The sequence below is a fragment of the Ischnura elegans genome, chromosome 5 (assembly GCF_921293095.1).
Source record: "Ischnura elegans chromosome 5, ioIscEleg1.1, whole genome shotgun sequence".
In the NCBI taxonomy this organism is placed as follows: domain Eukaryota; kingdom Metazoa; phylum Arthropoda; class Insecta; order Odonata; family Coenagrionidae; genus Ischnura; species Ischnura elegans.
Window position 1 is genome coordinate 95260791 of NC_060250.1, and position 21765 is coordinate 95282555.

Sequence of the window (21765 nt, forward strand, 5' to 3'; positions counted from 1 at the left end):
TGTCAACATATTTAAAGAGGCGAAGACATAAACTTTCACAATATTTTTTATTATGCCCGCCACTAATTTGGTAGTTCAGTTCAGTTCCGCTACTTCCGGTCGCTTCGCTGTTGAGCCCACGCTTCACCTTCGCTCATTTCCGGAGACGCTCTTCTTCGTGGAAGGACGCCATAGCAGCAATGGCAGATAGTCGTAAGTATTGAATCCTCTTAAATTATTCGGGATCCAAGTGTTTGTTCTCATGAAGGTCAACCTCAATTAATCTTAGATATGTAATCTTTATGTTAAGTATATAATTTTGGGATTATAACTATTTTTTTGGCTGATGATTAGTCTCTTCTAATGTCAGAGTTCGGCTTGATGAGTTCCTAACTCAATTAAGGATGTAAGCTTACGTACGCGATTTTTCAGAAAGATTTTTATTTATAACGGTCTTAGGTAATGATTATTAGTTATTGTGGATTAAAATTATATGATATTCTTCTGACTTCTTGTCAAATGATGATTTCGAGGCGCCCGACACCTAGGTGCCATTGGGCTTAGGAGCACCATTGAGGATCGCAAATCTGATCTCTCTTCATTCCATTATATTTAAGTTTATATTGCTTTAAAAATTAACCCTCCATTTATTTTTTTCAGAATACAGCAGTTATAACACGGGGGCTGCCTCTTACGGCAGCTACCCAGGATATTCTCAGCCAGCTCCCGCATCCGGAGCACCGGCTGCGACGCAACCAACATATCCTGCCACAGGATACGATCAAAGTGGAGGCTATGGCCAGCAAAGTTCTTGGGGACAAACCCAGCAGGGTTATACAAATTACACGTCCACGGATCAGACGACGTATAATCAAGGTTGGTTTAATGCTGGCTGTGAAATGTGAATTCATTTCCGGAATTTGCGCGTGATGAAGTCCTTGAAACCTTTGAAGATCATTATAGGGTTGTAATTACTGGGGATAAACCTCCCGTCAATTACGAATGCTTTAATTTGCGCCCTTATTAATAGCAATTTTATAGTTCGTTTTGAAGGCCATTCTCATTGATCATCCAAAATATTTTATTTGATTTTGTAGGGAGTAGTTACCCGCCTTATGACCAAAGCAGTTACGGCTCTAACCAGGCTCAGGGAGGGTATGGCCAGCAGGGATACCAAGCTGCCCCTTCTTATGATCATAATAGTAGTAATCAGTATTCTGGATATGGACAGCAACAGCAGCAGCAACCCCAACAGCCAGCAGCTCCCACGTATGGACAGCAGCAGACTGGATATGGCCAGCAAGGAGGAGGATATGGCAATCAGGGTTACGGGGGTGAGCTCTTAAATAGTGATCATTCTTTCATTCATTCCATTGGTTTCAAGGAATCTTCAGTGTGTGTTATTAATCATTTTTGGGGGTTTGAAATCTTCTGCTAATAGTCTGTCTTTCATTTTCCAGCTCCACCTCCATCAAGTAATTATGGTGGTGGTAATTCCAGTGGTGGAGGCCGAGGTGGAAGTGGAGGAGGAGCAGGAGGCGGCAGCGGTGGTGGTGGTGGCTATAAGTAAGCATTTCAACTACTCCAGGCCCCCACTATCTGTCTTTGAGTCGGCTTTTTTTATTAAAGTCCAAATCCTTGGGAATCAAGAATGACTTTGAAGTTAAACTTTAATACTCATTATAAAGAAATTCCGTTAATTAAAAAAAACTATCAGTTCAGTTGAAAAAAGTAATTTCACTATTTGCCCTTGTTCATCATCTCTCTTAAGAGTCATCTCTGCAAATAATAATGCATTGGCTTTTACGTGTTGCCATTAATGAAGCGGTGTTCTTTTAAATCTCTTCAACAGGTTTTGTAAATATTTCTTTTTATTATCTGTGACATGAGACAAAAGTGTTCCTGCTGGCTAACTAAGGAAGATTTTTTAATGTAGTGGATAAATAAACCACAAAAAAGTTGGTTGGTATGGGATTTGTGTAAGAATCAGTCATAGTAAAGGGTTCAAATGTGGTTGTAAAGTGAGGTGAAACTTATATATATATGGCTATATGATGGTGTGTCTGGTAATCAACTGATACTGGTAAATATTCATCGCAGTTCAAAGTATGGGTGTATTGAATGGTCACATATTTGAGTGATCTGTGGTTGGGTATGCGCTTTAGCTTTGGGTTTAGCTCCATAACTGTTATTTGGAGCGTAAATGAGTATGGGTTGGCATAAGAAAGTGGCACTCAAGTACTCTTGAGGTGAAATGCGTGACTTCTGACTCAGTTGATTGTAATGCCATCAAGCAGACACGTGACTGGACTGACTGACGTGTGTACTGGAGGTGGGGTTGTGTTTAATAAATTATTTTTTGTGAAGTAATATTTCCTGTTATTACTTCATGACCTTAAAATTCAGAGATTCATTCATACTACATGCTCATTTATCTTGTGTTTTTTGTTGACACCCTACCTCTTGTTCTGACCCTCGACTGTTAATATAACAATTTTTGGGAGAAATTTGACCGCAGCAGGTGTCTTTGGCTGCAGTGTGCCTGGTTTGGTTGTTTCCCTCTATCCACTCCCACCAGTGCTCTCTTAGGAGGCGGGTGGGAGTGTGGCGAGAGGGCTGGGGGGGAATGAGTATGGTGAAGCAAGCAACGTCACAGGAAGCTTCACTTGGCATCGGAGGCGGGGATTGAGGGGGAGCGAGCAAGCTACCCAAGTTACTCATTGAGTGTTTTTGCTTCTGTTTTAGCAGTGGCAGCAGGGGTGTTTATAACAAAGGTAAATGCACTGGGATATCCGTCTCAGTGCAGTTTTCTGTTTCTTTTGATTTATATCTTGCATGAAAGGGCTGTTTTATTTTAAGATCAACGTGACACCTTATGTGTTAAGTTGTGAGTAGAGCACTGGTTAAGTAAGCAGTAATTTAGGTTGAGTATGCTACTTTCGCTAACATATCTGTGAATAGGGATTTTTCATTATGCTGTTGTTGAGAATTCACTTTCTTTTTGCTTTTTAATCCTCTAGTCATTGGAACTTCAATGTTTTGCTTCAGCAGCCCTTTCACGCATGTCACTTCAGGTGGTTCAAACCTGGTTGAATATAAGAGTATTTGTGCGTGCAATCTTTCTCAGTGCCACCAACAGCCCATTCTAAATGTATTTTTCATTCATTCTACATCGCAATGACTTCAGTCCAGTTTCAGTGAACCCAAATCAACCCCATGTTCATTGGCATAAGTTAGTTCCCTGTGTGTGGGTCGTTCCGATGGTTCATATCAGATAAGCATTAGCCATGTATCATTTAAGCAGAAAATGAGCATCATTTCTTCCCAAGTAAGGTACATTTTTCATTAAACTAAGTGAAGGTAAAGAAGGTTGGTTTTCACTTTGAGTCATTGGTGTTCACTTTTGATCAATCGATTGTGATTAATGCCCATGGTTTTCATGAGATGGTCATGTATATCAAGTACTTCTCATACTGTGTATGGGCGCAAGTCAGACTTATGTGGTAATCTTGCTTTCAGAAAAGGTACTGGTCATCCCTTTATCAATTCTGCTTCTTTCAAGGTTTTAGTATGGTAGTCATATTTAAAGAAATAGTACTGGTTATCCCATCTAAAAATTTTATTTTTATTAAGGGTTTTAAAAGTATAGAATTGCCAAGGAGTCGTGAATGACATGGGGTTAATGCAAAGGTTTAAATTGCTGTCTGCGTTTCTACGGCTTTTGTATTGGAATGCCACTTGAAAACTTTTCTATGGGTTTGAAATAAAAACTTAGATCAGTAGGTACTTTGGAAAGGTGGGGTGGTCTTTTGGTGGAAACTAGTTGCCATGTTGTTAATAATATAATTGGTAGAACTTCGTCCTTTGCATGGTGGTAGCTTATAGCCACAAAGTTGAAAATCTTCTGTGTTATTCACAGAATTTTATTGCAATTAAAACTATTGTTCCTTCATTTGAAGGATATATTCTGTGCAATTCCTTTGCACAATTTTGGCACTCAGTTCATCATTTTGCTTAATTGTATTAGTCAATATATGTTATTCCCATGCTTATTTATTGCCAAATAGGGGTAGAAGTCCTAGAGGGTTTTCAGCAGATTATATTGTATTATTTTTAGGTAATTTTAATAAATGTGAGAACATATACTCTATAGATGAATAAAGGTCATTTTTGTGTAAAGTGGTTTGGTATTGTTTGAGATTTTAATAACTGCTTGACCTGCAGTTTGGTTCTCATCTTGTAAAGGAGAAGGTTATCACAGAGTGATTAGCATGCCTTACTCAGGTTGATAAAATATCGTATTCTTAACTCAGAAAGTTTTCATTCTCTATGCCATATTGGTTGACGCATATATTATTTAAGGCTTATGTTCCTTTTTGCAAGAGAGAAAATCATATTCTCAAGTTGTAAAAGAGTGGTAAATAGGCTTAGTGTGTTTGCACATGGAATCCTCTTCAGAACTTAATCAAGATTGAAAAAGTGAGTGTTAGTTGGTATCATACCTTGGTGTGAAAATGTGGTGGGTTTAACATTTAAACGGGTTATTAATAATAAGCTCTTCATTCTGTCAAGGTCTTAGTTTTTTGAAAAGGTCTGTTGTCGTATGGTTTTGAGTATGCACAGTAGTACCGCCAGACAATTATAGAATTTTAGTGCACATGTACTTCGACATTTATTCATTGCTTCTGTTGAGCAATTATCTATTGCGTTGAAATGGCAGTGGTATTTTGATAAAAACTCATCAGGATGTCAACGTCTTCACTGCCGTGAAATTCCCTTTTAAATGTAACACTTATACTACTGAGTGGTTAAGTTGTCCAGGTCATCTTAAAAAGTTGGATGCTCATAAGTGTTGAGTCGTTGTCAGTGTGACCAGTAATGTTGCATTTTGTTAGAATTTGGTGATGATAAGGTTTCAAGTAAGGTCTCATAGGTATTTGATAGAAGGTGTAACTGTTGTGTGTATTGAAATCCCTCTTGGACTTCTTTTGTTTGACCCTGTTTACATTAGCTTAAATTTCCTGAATTGGAAGAAGGCAACTGGTAGGATCAATTTGGTTAGATAATTGTTACCATTGATCTTCATACTGTTTTGGGAATAGCTTCAACTTAAATTTAATGCATGGTGTGTTAAGGTTTTGACTTTGTATGTTTTCTGTTCTGACCACTGTTTTACTCATCCAGGAGGCTATGGAGGTGGTGGTGGCGGCGGAGGTGGGGGCCGTGATGACCTTATCACTTTGGAGGACACTATATTTGTCTCTGGAATGCCAACCAAAGTGACGGAAGAAGCTGTTCAAGAGCATTTTGGATCACTTGGACGTATAAAGGTTAGTTCTAACTCTTAAGCTGATATTAACATTCAATGGTCTTTGGTGATAGCCCTTTTCATGGAAAAAATATTCTATTTCCAGATGGACAAGAGGACTGGAAAACTGAAAGTGTGGATGTACAGAGATAAGGCCACGGGTAAACCAAAAGGTGAAGCTACTGTCACATATGAAGATCCTCATTCTGCTCGATCCGCCATTGAGTGGTTTGATGGTAGGTGTACTCTCAGCTACAGTTTTAGAATGGTATTATTCTGCCATCTGTGTTTAGACTTGCTTTAGTAAATTTAGAAGTATCCTGCATCATGAGGTGGAGTGGTACGAAGTTATAAAATATGCAAGCATATTTTGCCAGTGTATTGCCATTTATTAGATGAGACTAAATCAATTACTGATTCAAAATATGTTCATAAGTTACTTTGCCGTATTTGCCTGCAATCGCGACAGCTAATTTTTCTTTTTGCCATGGTATTTTTCACGTTGGTTATTGTTCTGAGATGCTTCATGATACAAGATTATCTTACTTGTAAGCAAAGTAGTTGTACAGTAGAGCTGTACAGTTAGCTCAAAGAATTCCATACTATTGTAACGTGGGCAGTGTCAGGTTTTGGATTCAGACAGATTTTGAATGCCGTTGTAATAAGGTCATTCCCAACCAAATTAACCCCCAAAAAAAATGTTTTGCCACACTCACATGTATTCTCATGAAACTTAAATTTCACCCAGTCTCCAGAGTATGTTAATAGCCCAGTTAATTTTTCAAAGACCTTCAATAGTTTTTCAGTTTCACCCTTTCAAACTTGACTTGTTTACACTCTATAAATCAAGGGTGAATGCTTTGCATCTTTTGCCGTGGGTTGGGTGCATTTAGGGAGGAAGCTTCTAAGGAAGGTGTTGAAAGACGAGTAAGGGAAAGGGATGAATGGTCAGCTGGTGAAGCACATACACTGAAGGATGTCTTGGGGGGAGATAAGTAAATTCACCAAACCCTTATGTGGATATAGGTCTTTGTTGTACAGCATTTTCTTTCTAACTCAGGGTTGTACTTTTTAATAAGTGATATAGATAACATATTTAAAGAGAGTTCTAGCACTAATGTCATTCTTCCATCAGCTCAGTGGTGGAGCCACGCCTTGGCAAGTTGAATCCTGTCTACATTACTTCACCTAATAATGTGGCAGTTTTCAATAAGTATTATAAGACTAACAGAATAATTGTCGTTGGATACAACAGGGAGATGTGTAAAAAGACGGGAGCAGGTGAAGACAACTGCAAATATTCTGCAAACCAATTTTTTTTTCCTACCAAGTACGGCTTTGGAATAATATTATTCACTGCATTATGGGTTATATTTTAAGGAATTCTGAGAATTAAGGTCCTCAAATAAACTCAAAGTTATGTTTTGATTTATGTTGAAATAGTTTTTATGTTGCTGTTCAACAGGCTTGCTTTTATTCAAATGAATATTGCCGTCTTCTTTGCAGGCAAGGATTTCCAAGGATCTATCATCAAGGTCCAATTGGCCACTCAGAAGAATAGCTTTGGTGCTGGACGGGGAGGTGGTCGTGGGGGTGGAATGAGAGGAGGAGGTGGTGGTGGAGGTGGGATGGGAGGTGGCCGTGGGGGCGGTGGCATGGGAATGGGCGGCGGAGGTGGTGGAGGTGGAGGCGGCGGTGGAGGAGGAGGAGGTTAGTGCAGTTACTTTTTTTCTTCTCTGAAATAAGACATTTTGATTTATAGTTATTAAATAAATGATTGAATGTTATGGGCACGATGTCAGTGGCAACTATCAATTATTCTTATGAATTATACAGAAGGGAAGAGGTTATTGTTGTGTAATTAACTTCTGGCTTTATTTTTGTTGGATCAGGATTTGGTCGTGATGGGGATTGGAAGTGTCCAAATGGAGAGTGTGGGAACACAAATTTTGCTTGGAGGACCCAGTGCAATCGCTGTGGAATCATGCGGCCTGAGGGAGTTGGCGGAGGTAGTTCATTTGATGGTATAATCAAAATTTTCATTTTAAATGTGATTGTGTTCTTGTATGCGATTTTCATTGTTCCATTCACTTTGTTACAGGTGGCATGAGAGGTGGCAGGGGTGGACGAGGTGGTCCCGGTGGAATGGACAGAGGGGGTGGTATGAGGGGAGGTCGGGGTGGACCTGGAGGTGACAGAGGTGGCAGAGGGTTTTCAAGAGGTGGCCCTGGGGGTGATCGTGGGGGGCGGGGACGTGGTGGTGGACCAATGAGGGGGGGCGGGTAAGTTTGATGAGGTTCATGTGGGACTATTTTGTTTCCTATTCATACTAAATTAGCTTGCTACCTTTTGGTGCCCTTCCTGTGCACTGTTATTTAATGCTTGTTTTCTTCAGCGTGCACTCGTGTTTTCACCGAAAAAGAGTGGTTTCACTAGACTAAGAGCATTTATTTCATAAAATGGGCCAATGTATTAGTTTTTCGTTTTCAAACTATGAGGGTTTGAAATGCAGAGATTGTTGATTTCTTAAAATGAAGGTGGAATGCATATTTTACCATGATTAATGCCTTAAATAATCTGAAAAAGTAATAACTGAAGAGTTCTATCATAGGTAACATCTTGCAATGTTGAACATGATTTTGTGTAAATAAGTGACAATAGAAAAAGCAAGCTATTGAGATTAATTTAAAATTGTTGAAATTATTTTATATCGAGGAGTGATGATTTGTTTGTCCTTGGAATATTGTATTAATAAGTGATGAAGAATCTGAGCTTTTCCCGGTGAATAGCGTGGATGAAACCCGAGAAGCTTTCATCCCCGTATTAATAAGTGTTTACTTCAGAATTGAATAGTATATTCGAATTAATTAATTTTCTGGAGATAAATTTTGCCTGTGATACCTTAGCCTTATCAGGCTGTGTATTACTACGTATTATCTTTTATTACTATCATAAACTGTCATAGACTGTTCTACCGGGAGCTCTTCCTTTCTCAAATGGAACAATTGGGAACAACTCCTTCCTTACTGAAACTATTCTCTCAGTTGAATCTAGGGGTTGAATTCCATTTACTTGAGTGCAATACAGTATTTGTCTTGGTTTATACTAAGCTTATGAAAAGGCTTCCCCTTATTATTCAAAATTCCATTTATCCATCCCTTGGTGGGTGGTGTCTCCTCATGGGCCCAGGGATAAGGGATTACTAGTCTTCCACCGGCTTAGATCCTCTTGGCAGTTAAAGGCTCTTTCCCTTCTTGGCAAATATTTCTGCCACTGAGTACATGGTTTGTTGTCAAGCTACCCCAGCTCAAATGTTAATTGTGGTTGTAATGGGAAAGATAATGGTGCGCTTTGGTGGTTTGGATGAAAATAAATACTGGCATATTAGTAGGTAATTGCAAACTTCAACACAATGTAAGATTCCTTAATGTAACTTCATTTTTTGTTCTAAGAGTAGTATCAATTGATAGGGTTTGGAATGAGCTTAGCATTGCTGTAGATTTTGAATGGTGTAGCTACAGGGTGTAAAGGCCTGTTTACACGATACATTAACCTGTACAGGTGATTTTTGTGAACTGGAACGGAACATGTGTGAATGTATGAACCAAATTAGAATAGGTTCTATTTTCCGTGCATGTGTTTGCACAAGTTGGGTGGCTACAGACTGCATTTTCATGTCCATTCTAGAATTCTTACAATTAGACATTAACTCATATGGGTTTATGTACCATGTAAACAGGCCTTAGGAGGAGCCACATTTTGAGCACACATTGGCTATCAGGTCTTGGTTATGGATTACTGTGACTTTCAATACTGAATTCTTCTTTTTTTTAATTTCAGTGACCGCGGCAAGGACAGATCCAAGCCGTACTAGAGGCCCGGGAACTTTTAAACTTTTCCACTCTTAAGTTGAGTGTGCTAAGTGTCATATATTCATGTTCTGTGCGATTCATCATTTTTTGTATTTGATTGTGGAGGACATAATGAAATACCTTTCTTTTAATATTGTATTATGTGAAAATAAAAATGTCTATGTTAAAGATTGGATCATTTATAAATAACTGGTACCTACGAATCCCCTGCCTATTGATTCATCGGCGTATTTTGAGAGTCACAGGAGATACCATGTTCGCAACCGCGATGGTAGCGCCACCTGTGTCAGTTGACAGTCGCCCCAATCGATGAAAATCCATGGCGAGTTACCCATAGTGCCCTAACGGTTCGAAAGGGGATAACACGTGGTGAATTTCGCTCTGAACCTTTGAATAAGTATTGCTTTGTGTGTGGCAGATATTTATCCAGTCGCACTTTTGGAGGTAATTAGAGTCCCGCGTTCTCTTCATCTTGGCAGACTTTAAGACCGTGAGTATTACAGTTTTGCTACGCAAATTAATGTTTTCGCCTTTGCATGTGGAAGGTGATGTTTCCACACATTTGTCTTAGTGGGTTTGTCAGGCGTTGTATTATTTCCTGTACAAGAAGAAAATAGCCCATTTTGAAGCTTATTCTATTTATTTTCGCTTTGTCGTACCGGTTTTCTGGATGGACATGTCATATGTCAGATCATGGGGCGGAATGCGATCAGCCTATGAGGCGTATTTCTGGTTTCGTCTGAAGTGGTGTTATTTCCTCTGGCAACTTCGTCAGTGTTAGTTTGTTCTTGACGGGATTGCTTTGCACATCTGCAGTATTCATTGAAGCTTCGAGGAGCCATGTGTTTACTTATGCTATTTCGGACAACGCCGGGTTTGAAAACAAGGAGTTTACCGAGATTGAGTAATAAGTGCCCGAGTTTTGGTACAAGGTGAATATAAATATATATACATTTAGTAGATTGATCATTATCAATGCTAAGCCGCTCAATATGAATATCCTTGAACGTTGTTGGCGTGCATGTCTTCGTTGTAGCCGGATCTTGACCTCTTTCGATGTTGTGTCCGTAGGTTGACTGAACCGCTTTAGTAGTTCGAGCATATCATCATCCCTTTGAAAAACTTGAGTCTTACTATAATTATGTACTATTGTTCTCAGAAAGCCACTAATTATCTGTATTCATTGTGATTTCGACCACTTGCACGTAAATGAATCCCATCACTTGGAGCGCAGGGCGTTGTGAGCTAGGTTTGTCTAGTTGTTTGGGCTTATGGACTCAATAAGGGGTAGCATTGGGTTTTGTCAACATTTAATCAATGGTTATCTCCCGAAAAGCTGCTTTCATAAGCTCGTTAAATTCCATTAGAATTCTCTCAATTACGGCTTTCCTACTATTTATATTTCAATGTTTACTCTCTTAAGTGCATTAGTTGTGAGTTAGAGTTTCTTTGACATATTTTTATGTTAAGAATTTGGATTTGTTATTTTCTCTTTTTCAAATTTCGTATGCCATTGTGATTTGACATCGTGTTCTTTTTTTCTTATTGGCTCACATGGCTTACCGGCCTACCGTTAGAAGACGGGTTGAGACAATACTATTGATTTGTCTTATGCTGGTTAGTTTTGTTGGACTTTTGCGACTTCTAAATGGATATTTTCTTTTCTTTCGGCGTTAAAGTGCGGAATTTTGATGTTTTTGGTCACTAAGTTATGGCTATGGTGTTTGGTAATGAGGGTTTGTTTTTCAGCTCCATGACGTAGTTGATATGGGCTATGCAATATGGTTCAAAGTTAATTTTATGATATACAATTAGTGTTTTCGTGCGGAGATTATTTGTAATAATATAATGGGACGGTTGTTAAATCTTGAATTCTTCTTTCCGTCCCCATTGAGTATGTTTGATCGTTACCACGAATGATCATGACTCTTTAAATCAGTTTTCATACCGCTTTTATCTCAACTGCAGTTGATTCCTGATAAATGCTCCTGTTACGATTGTTATTTTGGTTGATAGTTAAATTACTTATTCTTGGGACTGTACCACTTATACATTTTTTCCACTATCGGTGTCCATTGTATATCATCCTGTTTTCATAGGAAAATTGTAAATGCAAATTAAGGATTGTCTTTCGAGTTAAGTTAACTTTTGAATTATTTACCGTGTTTTTCATTTTTTATAAACTCACACACTTGAAGTATTCGTCTACCAACTTGAAAACATTGAAGCGTTGAAATTTAGGTCCTATATTCTTTAAACATTGTTTTAGCTCAGAATTAAAAGTCATAAAATATATAGCATAGGAGAATATTCTATCGCTTAGTGTTATATTTAAAGCAGTCACTATTAAACTATTGCTACTATCTTTCAGTTCATAATGGTTTGTCTACACAATACATTCACTTGTGGGAGTTAATGTATAAATGAATGAATGCCAAAATGCACTGAGTTACCACCCAACTTGTATGAATATATGAACAGTAAGTTGAACCTGTTCTACTTTGATTCATGCAGATGTACATGTTCCATTCCACCGAAATTGTTCATGCACTCAGAAATTCACTCATACTGGTTAATATATTGTGTAAACAAGCCTTAAAGTATTTTCCTTTCATATCTGTCATTCTGTCATTTCTATTCATAGGTCCTCCATTTCATGGAAAACCTATGAATATGTTAGCCAAGACATTTACAAATTTGTGTAATATGGGAAGAGGTTTAAAAAATTTTCAATGTAGGCATTTAGGAAAATTTGGATTATACCTTCACTTAGCATACTGTCAATTCCTAGAAAATGTTTCAATTCTCCCAAGTGTCTAGCATTAAATTCTCCGAAGGGGCTGTGTAATTAAATTAGGTCCACAATTGTCAATAGTCACTAAAATATCATCCACCCAAATTAATAACCATACTTAGTGGCCAATATGAAAACCAAAGTGATTACCTGAACATTTTAGTCCATAGTTCTCTGTAAATTATCAAACCTTTCATTCCATTTCCTTGGTGCCTCACACAGACTGCATAAAGCTTTCTTCAGCATGAGTGCATTCCCAATACATACAGTGGATTCGGGAACCCAGGGCGGGCCTTTATAGGGTACACTCTCGAGGGCCAGGAACCAAGTCTGAGACTTCGCCCACGCCATCTCGAGAGGGGAAGGACAGGAAGGAAAAAGGATGGGAGGCATCGCCACAATGAGAGCCCGGCGATACCTCCACGGAAAGGATAGGGTAGGAAGGATGGGACGGGGAAACCCTCGCCACTGTAGAAGCGACCATGGCCCACTATTAGCGAATCCATAATTTAATGTTTCTACAGAAAGGAAAGATTTTCCTATAAGGAAAAACATCCTACCATTTTCCGTAAATTCCCAATACATACACTAACACACTGAGGGATTTTAATGTAAAAATCGTTATGTTCCCATTTTAAAAGGCTGTAGGTATGTCAAGTTGCCTGATGTGCCAGTTATTTTGAAGGGCCTTTGACAGCATCACCCTATTGTAGTCATTCTTACAGCTGGAGAATAGACACTGTAGAGTCTCTTCTTGGTACATTTTTGCTACTAACTTAGCCTTTTCCAACCATCTTTTTCGTTATGGAAACCCAGTGAGCGTGGATGGCCAACTTACTCTCTGCTAAAACAGCTGGTGTTCATGTGCCACGTTTTCATGAGCTCTAATGTTATTCTTGATGGCTTCTTTCCAATCATATTTAATTGCCTCTTCATAGTTCTGTGGATCATCCATGCTGAGGAAAAAACAGTATAAATTTCATGATCTTCATATTTTGCGGGCATTCTTTTTTCTCTCTGGTTTCTTCTCTTACCTGCATCGACTTCACCCATTTTTTTCTTGTCTTCTTTGCCTGTTTTGTCTTGCTTATGGTCAGCTTCCTCATTTTTCTCTTCTGTCTCTGCTTCAACATCTTGTTTACGGTCATCTTTCCTGAACATAAAGTTTGATTCATGAAATCGCAAATCGCGTGATACATAAATTTCATCAGTGTTTGGGTCCCATACTCAATATCCAAAATTACTATTACCCACCATCCTCGGCTCTCTTGCTCATGCTTCTAATTTTTCACCTGATTTGGGTAGTATTATGCCCATCTCTGCATCCAAATGCTCTTAGTTTTGACAAATCAACTTCTCCATTAAATACCTTACTTGGAATATCTGGCTGAGGTTGGTCTTCTGTTCAGTTGGTGGGCTGCACATCTTGTTGCTTCTCCCCACAAGTTCCTGGGAAAATTCATAGCTGCAAATATGGTACAAACTATGTTAAGCAATGTCTTGTTGGCTCTTTCACTGACACTGTTTTGTTGGCTAGTGTGGGGAAAAGACAGCTGTTAACATATTCCCTTCTGCTTGCATAAGTTTCTTAGTTCATTGGAGGTAAACCCTCCTCTGTTACAGCATCTCGTACTTGAATCTGTCTGCTTCTTTTTTGTGAATGTAAGCTGTCAAATTTTATTTGCCTTATTTTTAGTCTTCAATAAGTATCTTGCGGTAAAGTGAGAAATATCATCAACTTGATTTTGAAAGTTTCTCTCACCTTTTTTTGTTGCTGTTCAGATTGGACCACATACATTACTATGTAAAAGTATTCCAGCGCTTCGGGACCTTGGCTTTGTGGCATCATTGAAAGGTAGTCTCTCTGCCTTTCCTTCACACCATGCACCATATACACCTTTACTGTGCGATGCCTGTATCTTTTTCAAATATTGATAATTATGATGACCAGGTCTCTGATACTGTAGTGTGTTGAAATCACTACACTGTGTAATGACTCCGGTTAGATTATTATGAATTAAGCAATTTACAAGTTACCATCAAAATTACTTCCCATTCAAATGAATGCCCACTCAATTATTTATTTATTTAAGTATCCTATGGATTTAGGTAGGTTTACATGGAGTACTCGGGAAGAATTTTGAGAGCCTCCCTTTCCATCAAGCACTTCCCTCTTCAATTCACAACAAGGCCTACTCCCTTTCATTCTATCTAAAATTCATTTTCTTTTCCTTCCTCTCCCTTGTTTACCTAACATTCTACCCTCTAACACTGTTTTCAACATCCCCTCTCTGCTAAGTACTCGCTCCATCCATACCTTCTGTCTTCTTCGTATCTCATCTAAAAGATGCCTCTCCTCACTCACCATGTCCAGCACTTCATTGTTTCTCCTCCTTTCCGTCCACTTCACCCTCTCTATTGTTCGCTACACCCACATCTGGAATGCAGCCAATGATCTCTCCTCCTCTATTTTGTGTGTCCACACTTCTGCACCGTAAAGCGGTACACTTCAGATCAGACTCCTCACTAACCTTTTCCTTTAAATCTTACATAATGATCCTCTCAGAAGCTCCTGTTCATGGACGCCTCCTTTGCTAAAGCAATTCTCTTCCTGATGTCCTTACTACTGTATCCATTATCCTCTTATGTGCTGCCTAAATAGTTGAATTGCTCTACCTGCTCAAGTTTTTCCCCACCCACCTTTATCTTTAGTCTCCCATTACTCGCTCGCGATGCTTTATGAAAATGCATAACCTTGGTCTTCTTGTGATTAATCCAAACCTTACTCCTTGCAACGCTCGTTTTATGCATCCACTGGAGCCTGAAGCCCCCTCGTTGACTGGCTAATCAACGCCTCATCATCCGCAAACCTCACTGATTTAAATATCATTCCTCCCAATTTTGCTCCAGCTTCCAACTCATCCCAGGTTTCCCTTACCATCTCCTCAGCGTACGCATTAAAAAGCAGCAGTGAATGAGGACATCCCTGCCTCAAACCTTGGCCAATGCTTGCCCACGCAGATTCTTCGTTGGCTACCCTCACTTGCACAGTCGGCGCCATAAACAGATAATGAATCAGTTGCGTACCCCTCCAGTCTTTACCTATTTCTTGAGAATATCCATTAACTTTAACCAGTTCACTCTATCCAATGCTTTAAAAAATCCACGAATCAGGCATACACGTCCTGGTCACATTCTAGGTTCCCCTCAACCAGGGACCTCATTATCGCTATTCCATCACGAGTTGACTTCTCTTTTCTAAAACCAAACTGATCATCGCCCAAATACTCGTTTGCCCTCACCTCCATTCTTCTGTTCCATATCCTCAGAACCACTTTCACTGCATTCGATATTAGGCTAATAGTCCTATAATCTACGCATTCCACAGCTTTCTCCCTTTTCGGTGGTGGAATTGTAACCTTCTCGTCTTCACGAAATACTCTGACCAGCATCCCTCCTTATAGATACTGTGAACTAGCTCGAAAAACCTTTTCTTACTATCCCTCCCTAGATTCTTCAGCTGCTCACAAGGGATATTGTCCACGCGCACTGGTTTCCTAGCCTTCATATCATGAAGGGCTCTCTCGATTTCCGAATATAAGGTCCCCGGCCCAAGATTATCCTCCTCCACTTCACTTTCCTCCTCTATAGTCAATCTCTCCGGCCTGTTCCTTCCTTCATACAGATCCTCCACGTATTCCTTCCATCTACTCTGTACCTCTTCTCGCTATGTTAGTATCCTTCCATCTTTAGCCTTAATTTTAGGCATGGCTTGCCCTCTTTAGCCACGCGATAGTGACTTAACTTTGGCATATATCTCACATACCCCTCCTTCCTTCTGAAACTTTTCCATTTCCTCACACTGTCTTTTCCACCAAGCCTCCCTTGCTCTCTTAGTTTCACGCCGTAATTGGTTATTTCTTACCTGTACTTTCTGTTGCCCTGCTCTGTGTTCACGTTCTTCCACTTTTTCCTCTTCTCCATTTCTTTTATTATATCCTCCGTTATCCATGGCTTCTTTATCCTTCTACTATCAATGTAGTTAATTGACTCCTCAGCCGCTTAGACTATTCCAGTTTTAATATCATCCCACTTTTCCTCTACATTCTTTGTACTATCAATCTCCCGCATTCTTTTTCCACAAGTTCCTTTTATTCTCTCTTTATACTCCCGATCACAGCTTCTGCATTTCATTTCTTTGCCTTCCTAACTTAAAGGAAAGTTTTGCCTTTTTTGTGTCCCTAACATTTTACAGTGGCTGTCGACTCAGGTTACAATTTTCTACAACAATGGTTAACAAAAGCTTGTTTCTTGATTCATTAAGTGACTGATTAAATAATAACGGAAAATATTTGGATAGGTGGTTTAAAGTGTGGGCTTATGGTAAAAATAAAATTGTTACAAAAGGATTACTGGATTTTTTTATATTTAACAATTGTACTAACTTAAAGAAAACGTGTGAGGAACTAATAAGTTATATGATGGAATCACAATCAGTTGGATTTTTATGCAGAGACCATACATTTATAAGCTGTTTTAGGTTAGAATAGTTGATTGGTGCAACTTTTGTTAATATCTTCTCATTACACCACTAGGGTGACTTGTATGTCATATTGTCACATCTGTTGGATGTATTTCTCTGTTGAAGTTCTCTCCCTGGGGAATTCACTTTGGAGTCTTAACACCATTAGATTACCTCCTGACTGGAGTTTGAACCTGGTCTCCTGTATGAGCCATTTCTATGGTCATTGTGGTAATCCATTGGGTTTGTGCCTCCGGATGGGGTACAGAACAAATAGTTGATTTTCAATATCCAACTCTGGATTTTGAACTTGTGTAAATAAATCATATGATTTTTAGCAATAGGTGTGAATTGTTAAGCTTTGACAGCAAGGAATATGAGGCTCAATAAAATTAAATTAATTCGATTGATTCGGCTTTTACTTTGTGAAAATCCATGTTGAAATGAAAATACACAACCTTGGTAACTTTTCACTGGAAAAAAGTGAAAAGTTACCAAGGTTGTGTATTTTCATTTCAAAAAGTAAATAGTCAGGTATCATAGTAGATTAAATAATCAGTCCTTTGACGGCACTTATGTGCGAACTGCCATTGATTTTTTTGTGGTGTCTGAAAATTTATGTTGGGGAGAGGGATTGGAGGATGGGTACATGCGTTTTGTAACATGCTGCTAGTGCTCTCAATCCTAACCGGCAAAATTTATCCTTGGTGATTTTATGATTGAAAAAAATTTTGTAACGTACATGGAAGGAATTTATTTAATTGCATTTATTGCTGATGTATTTAATGTTTATTGATTGATTTATTGTAATGATGCAACTTCAAAAAATAATATTGTAGAGGTGGGTGTTCTCCGAATGTATGCTTGAACTGGATAAACTCTTAGTAATGCATTGTTGCCCTTCAAATTTAGGCCTCTAAGAAGTATTCTAAAATATTTCACAATCGCTCTGATGAAGAATTTTCTTCTCGTCATCTTTTGATTTTTGTGCCTAAAGGTCTTAAGTAAAGGAGACAATGCTTCTTAAAGCTCTTTGCAGTAGCCTTTATTTATAAATAAGTTTATCGAAACTTTTAATTTTTTAATGATGTAATTTTAAAAGAAAAAAAGAAAAGATTTAATAATATGGTTAAGAGATTAATTGCCGTTCTCTCAGTATGCGTATAAAATAGGGAAATTGTAGCATGCTTGGCATGAATTAAGTATGCTGAGAGGTGTCTACTATTGTGTTAAAGTTCGTCGTCGTATATCGATGCATTAGAAGAAATGTTTATGACTCGCAATTTTAATTCCTGCGGATGCTTGTGGTATAGTCATATTTGGCGTCGTTTTGACTTAAGCCTTTTCCTACGTGTGGACATGCAGTATCAAGCCGTTAACGGTCATCTCCTCATTTGTGTGATGTTCATTCATATTTTGCCGGAAGTTAAATGGTGTAACGAGTGTTAAATTCATTATATTCTTCGATGTAGTAAGTTTAGATTCATGGATGGGCCGTGAAGATTGCTCGCGTGCATTTGCTTGAATGCTGACTTAATACCGATTAGCTTTAGATCCTTATGCATGGAAAAACAAGTTAGTCATAAATTAATTGAGAACAACAAACTGCACGGGAATATTTTTTACCTCGCATGGGCGTGCTGTAGTGTTGTGAGAAACAAGCATTGCTTCTTATTTTCTCGGGAAATGAGCGAATCCCGTGATCATTATTAATTTTTCATTAATGCTATGCCTTCATTCGTAATTCTGCGGGTTTTCGCGGCTACTAGAGGAAAATAATCGTAGGAATGGAGAGCATTTTTTGGGATAGTCTCATGTGCTTTGCTTTGGCCATATGTAGAGTTACTGCTTTTTGCATGGGATGCCAGCTTTGGTATAGGGTAGTTTCCTTCATCAAAGAAAACGAAAGGCATTGATTGCGATTCGTTACCCACCATTAGTGTATTCATAATATTCAAATTGTTTGGTTTCAGAAATACCGGTTTACACGAATGGCAATGGTCAATTTTATCCTCATTTGAAAAAGGCCAGATTGGCGCCCATGCGATGCCACTCCACGTGACGTCACAGGGACCTAGTTTCTACACGAGTAGATAGGAGTTTTACATCGTCTGAGGTTACCAATGCGTGCATGAGGCACAGAGCTCAGGGAAACATGTCTTAATAATCACATATTAAAACTGGCTAAGGTCGGAAAGTTTTCCTCGTTTTATAAGGTATTAATAATCCTTATTTAAGCCAAGCGCTACCAGCTAGCATGGTACTCTGCTACCTGCTAGCATTCTGCGTCGTATCAGCGCTCAGAGCCTCACCCCAAGGTCACCTCACTTGCGGCAGCGGGAACCAGAACGACGTCACACGGGAGTTTTCCCGGCATTCATACTTACCCGTCGCGTTTTCGCGCGCTTGAAAATTTTCACTTTTCATTTTATCGCGAAAAATAGATATCGTCATTTAAAAATCTAAAAGTGTGAAATACGTTCTCCAATATACGTTTTCCTATTCTCTTTCGATTTAGGCAATAAAAAAATAATAGGAAACCACCCTATTCTGGGTGTATAACTGCAGCTTTTTTATGTCTAACATCAGAATACTGTGGGCTTCAAAATTTAATTAATTTAACATCCGCCCCTTATGTTTAATATATGTTGGGTGTATTTTTCTATTACCGTTGAGATGTATGCGATTTTTAATCTCATAGCAGGTATGGTTTTGTCGATATGCCGGGCATAATCGAAAATGATTTGGGTGGTCTGGCCCATCCAACCTCTCTCTTGATGGCACTTTCATATTGAGTTGGATATCCTTTGATTTTTCCATTCCTTCTGTTCAAGTTTGCCTTCCGAAAATATTTGTATTTTTACCGTATGTTGATGCTCGTGTTCGTTTTATTTTTTTCTCTTTAATGGCGTGGTGTAGTGTTATGAAAAACAAGCATTATTCATTCTCTGCTCAGGAAATGAGTGAATCTCGTGGCCATAACATCCGTTTTATTGCTGCCATGCTTTCCTTGGTTTCGAGTTTGTTTTGTATCGTGACTATATTTTTTCGGATATGACTCATGCGTGCATCACTTACTACCCTAGCGTTTCATTTTTCTTCAGCTAATTATTTGTTTTATTTGCTTGGTAGCATGTTCGTGTCCTCAGGACTCTCCTAGATTCTGGTCTGACCGCATGTCCTTGTCCTCAGTGCTTGGCTTGTGATCGGCGAACGATCGCTTTTCTTATTAAGGGTAAGATGAGCTGCATACCTGGTGTTGAATCACCCTGTGCCACACACCCTGGTAGTGGCTTGCACGGTACCTCTTAGATGTAGATGATTTGCCGTTGCAGTCAAGTGCCGTAGTCGTGCATAAAAATGCAGCATGTGCCGTAGTGTCTCGACGTATTCCCATACGGTGTTAGGGTCCATCCGTTGTCTCACCCTTTGAATAAAATACAGTTTCCAAAGCAATTTTCTAATACCTTTTCCACCCTGAGTAAGCCCAAAGAAAGTCACTGAATTTAATTAATTGGATTACCTGAATACCGGACAGTGGCAGTAAGACGGTAGCAGCGTGGGCAGAATTCGCTTTTTTTTTAGAAGTAGCAGTTGCTTAACAGAGTAGGTCCTACTCTAGATATTTTATGTTATAGTTTCTTGTCATATCGCCTATGTTTTTGGAGATAAACATTCCATCGTTTTAGGGTACTTGGAACACTTGTAACATAGGTCGTAATTATAATATTAAAACATTGGTCATCAAGGCCGTAAGTAGGAGTTATGTCAGGGATGGTCTGAGATCAGTATGCCGCCCCCATCCTCTGTTCTCCCCTCACTCCTTACCTTCCCACCTCCCCACCACTAAAATATTATATCTCCGTGTGCTATTTTTTGAGATGAGGTTATTGAAAGTACACACCGTATGTTTTCTGTTTAGAAGTTTCATTAGTATTAATGTTTAATACTCTATAAATTAATAATTATTGTTAAATAGCGTAATTCGAAAAATCAAATAATTTTTTAAGTAAAATCCCCACCTGACGTAAGCCACCGGGGGCATTTTTGTCCCCTCCGCCCCGCTATAGTTCCATATCTTTTGAGCATAGTTCGGTGTTAATGGTTTTATAATACAATGATATACTGGCAGGAAATTTTCCCCTTCATCATTAATATTTCAAAATATTAGGGTAAGAATTTAGAATGATGTTACAGTTGCAGAAATTTAAGGACTTGAAAATCTGGAAACTTAGGGATAGTCATGCAATGTTAGGTGAATTGCTACAGAAATCTGAAAAAAGCATGTATGCTGTAAAATTCGAATGGTGATTTTTCTTTGTCCCCTTATGCTCAAGTATACCTTAAATTTTCAACAATCAGAAGCCCATTTGCATATTTGGTCCTTCATGATTCTTTTTGTTCATAGAGGTAGTTTACTCTCTAATGAACAGATTGTCTTAAGGTTTTAGGAGTAATACGAATTACAAGCATTTATTTGTTTCGTTCTTGGTCATGTCATTTTGTTTTGGTGCACACGTGTCATTGTTTCTGTGCCCTGTACCATTTACTCGCAACCATTACGAGTAATTCACTGCACTTATTTAATGTCGACTTCTAGTAATGTCGTTTTGACGTAAAATAACTTATCTTCTTTACTTTGTGGCTTTGTCAAGTTGATGGTGTTTGCTTATTTTTTGTACTGGATTGCTTTGACTGGGCTGTAACCAATCTACAACTCTATGCCTTGTAATGACGTTAGGAATTTTATTGACTATTCTTTTGACCGAACACATTTGATTTCACGAATTTGATATATCCATCATTGATGCTGACAGCTAGTCATTCATTTTTTTTGTGAATGTAGTAATGCACGAAGTAATTTTAGTTGCTGAAAGTTTTCATGGATCCTCTCATTGGCAGTCCTCGGTCATCCTTACGCCAAAAGTTTTTAGATAAGGGTGTTCGCTTTACCCCATGGTTTGCATCATTACCTGTTCCCTAATGAGTTTCTAGCGGTGTCCTGCGAGGGAGCGAATGGGTTGGCGTAGGTTACCCTGCGTAATTGCGCCATTGTTGCATCAGGGCTGTGCGTGCACGGTACTAATGGAGTAATGGCATCGTTAACCTGGCTTCGTGAACTGTGGACTTCCGCGAGTCTGCTAATACGTTCTCATTAATAGGTAGAAAAGTTGACAAAGGGTATGATAACTGTGGGGCAGGGGAGAAGTCAACTTTGCGCTTGCGTCAACAACGCTTGCGAGAGGGTGTTGGTAGGCCGGGAAATAAGACGGCAATGGATAATTCTTAA

The 21765-nt window shown here is 38.9% G+C and overlaps 2 protein-coding genes across 5 annotated transcripts in view; both read left to right on the forward strand.

Moving 5' to 3' along the window:
* Nucleotides 1-88: 88 nt before the first annotated feature.
* Nucleotides 89-9327, forward strand: LOC124159280 (RNA-binding protein cabeza-like). 3 transcript variants are annotated; one of them, XM_046534981.1, is made up of 11 exons: nt 89-192; nt 640-855; nt 1077-1313; nt 1440-1545; nt 2725-2753; nt 5164-5309; nt 5394-5523; nt 6794-6997; nt 7180-7311; nt 7389-7569; nt 9128-9327. In XM_046534981.1, the coding sequence occupies exons 1-11, from the start codon at nt 180-182 to the stop codon at nt 9159-9161; spliced, it is 1428 nt and encodes a 475-aa protein (XP_046390937.1). In that variant the 5' UTR covers nt 89-179; the 3' UTR covers nt 9162-9327. The 3 variants fall into 3 exon arrangements, with proteins under 3 accessions (XP_046390937.1, XP_046390938.1, XP_046390940.1); XM_046534982.1 differs by having other exon boundaries at nt 7180-7296; XM_046534984.1 differs by lacking the exon at nt 1077-1313.
* A 151-nt stretch (nt 9328-9478) lies between these two features.
* The window catches only part of LOC124159287 (KH domain-containing protein akap-1), a 90552-nt gene continuing 78265 nt past the window's right edge, over nt 9479-21765 (forward strand). The window contains exon 1 of one of the 2 annotated variants that reach the window (XM_046534999.1): nt 9479-9649. The gene's annotated coding sequence lies outside the window, so the exon portion shown is untranslated. Of the gene's footprint in view, nt 9650-9915; nt 10092-21765 lie in introns of those variants that run through there. The other variant, XM_046535001.1, reaches the window with a different exon arrangement.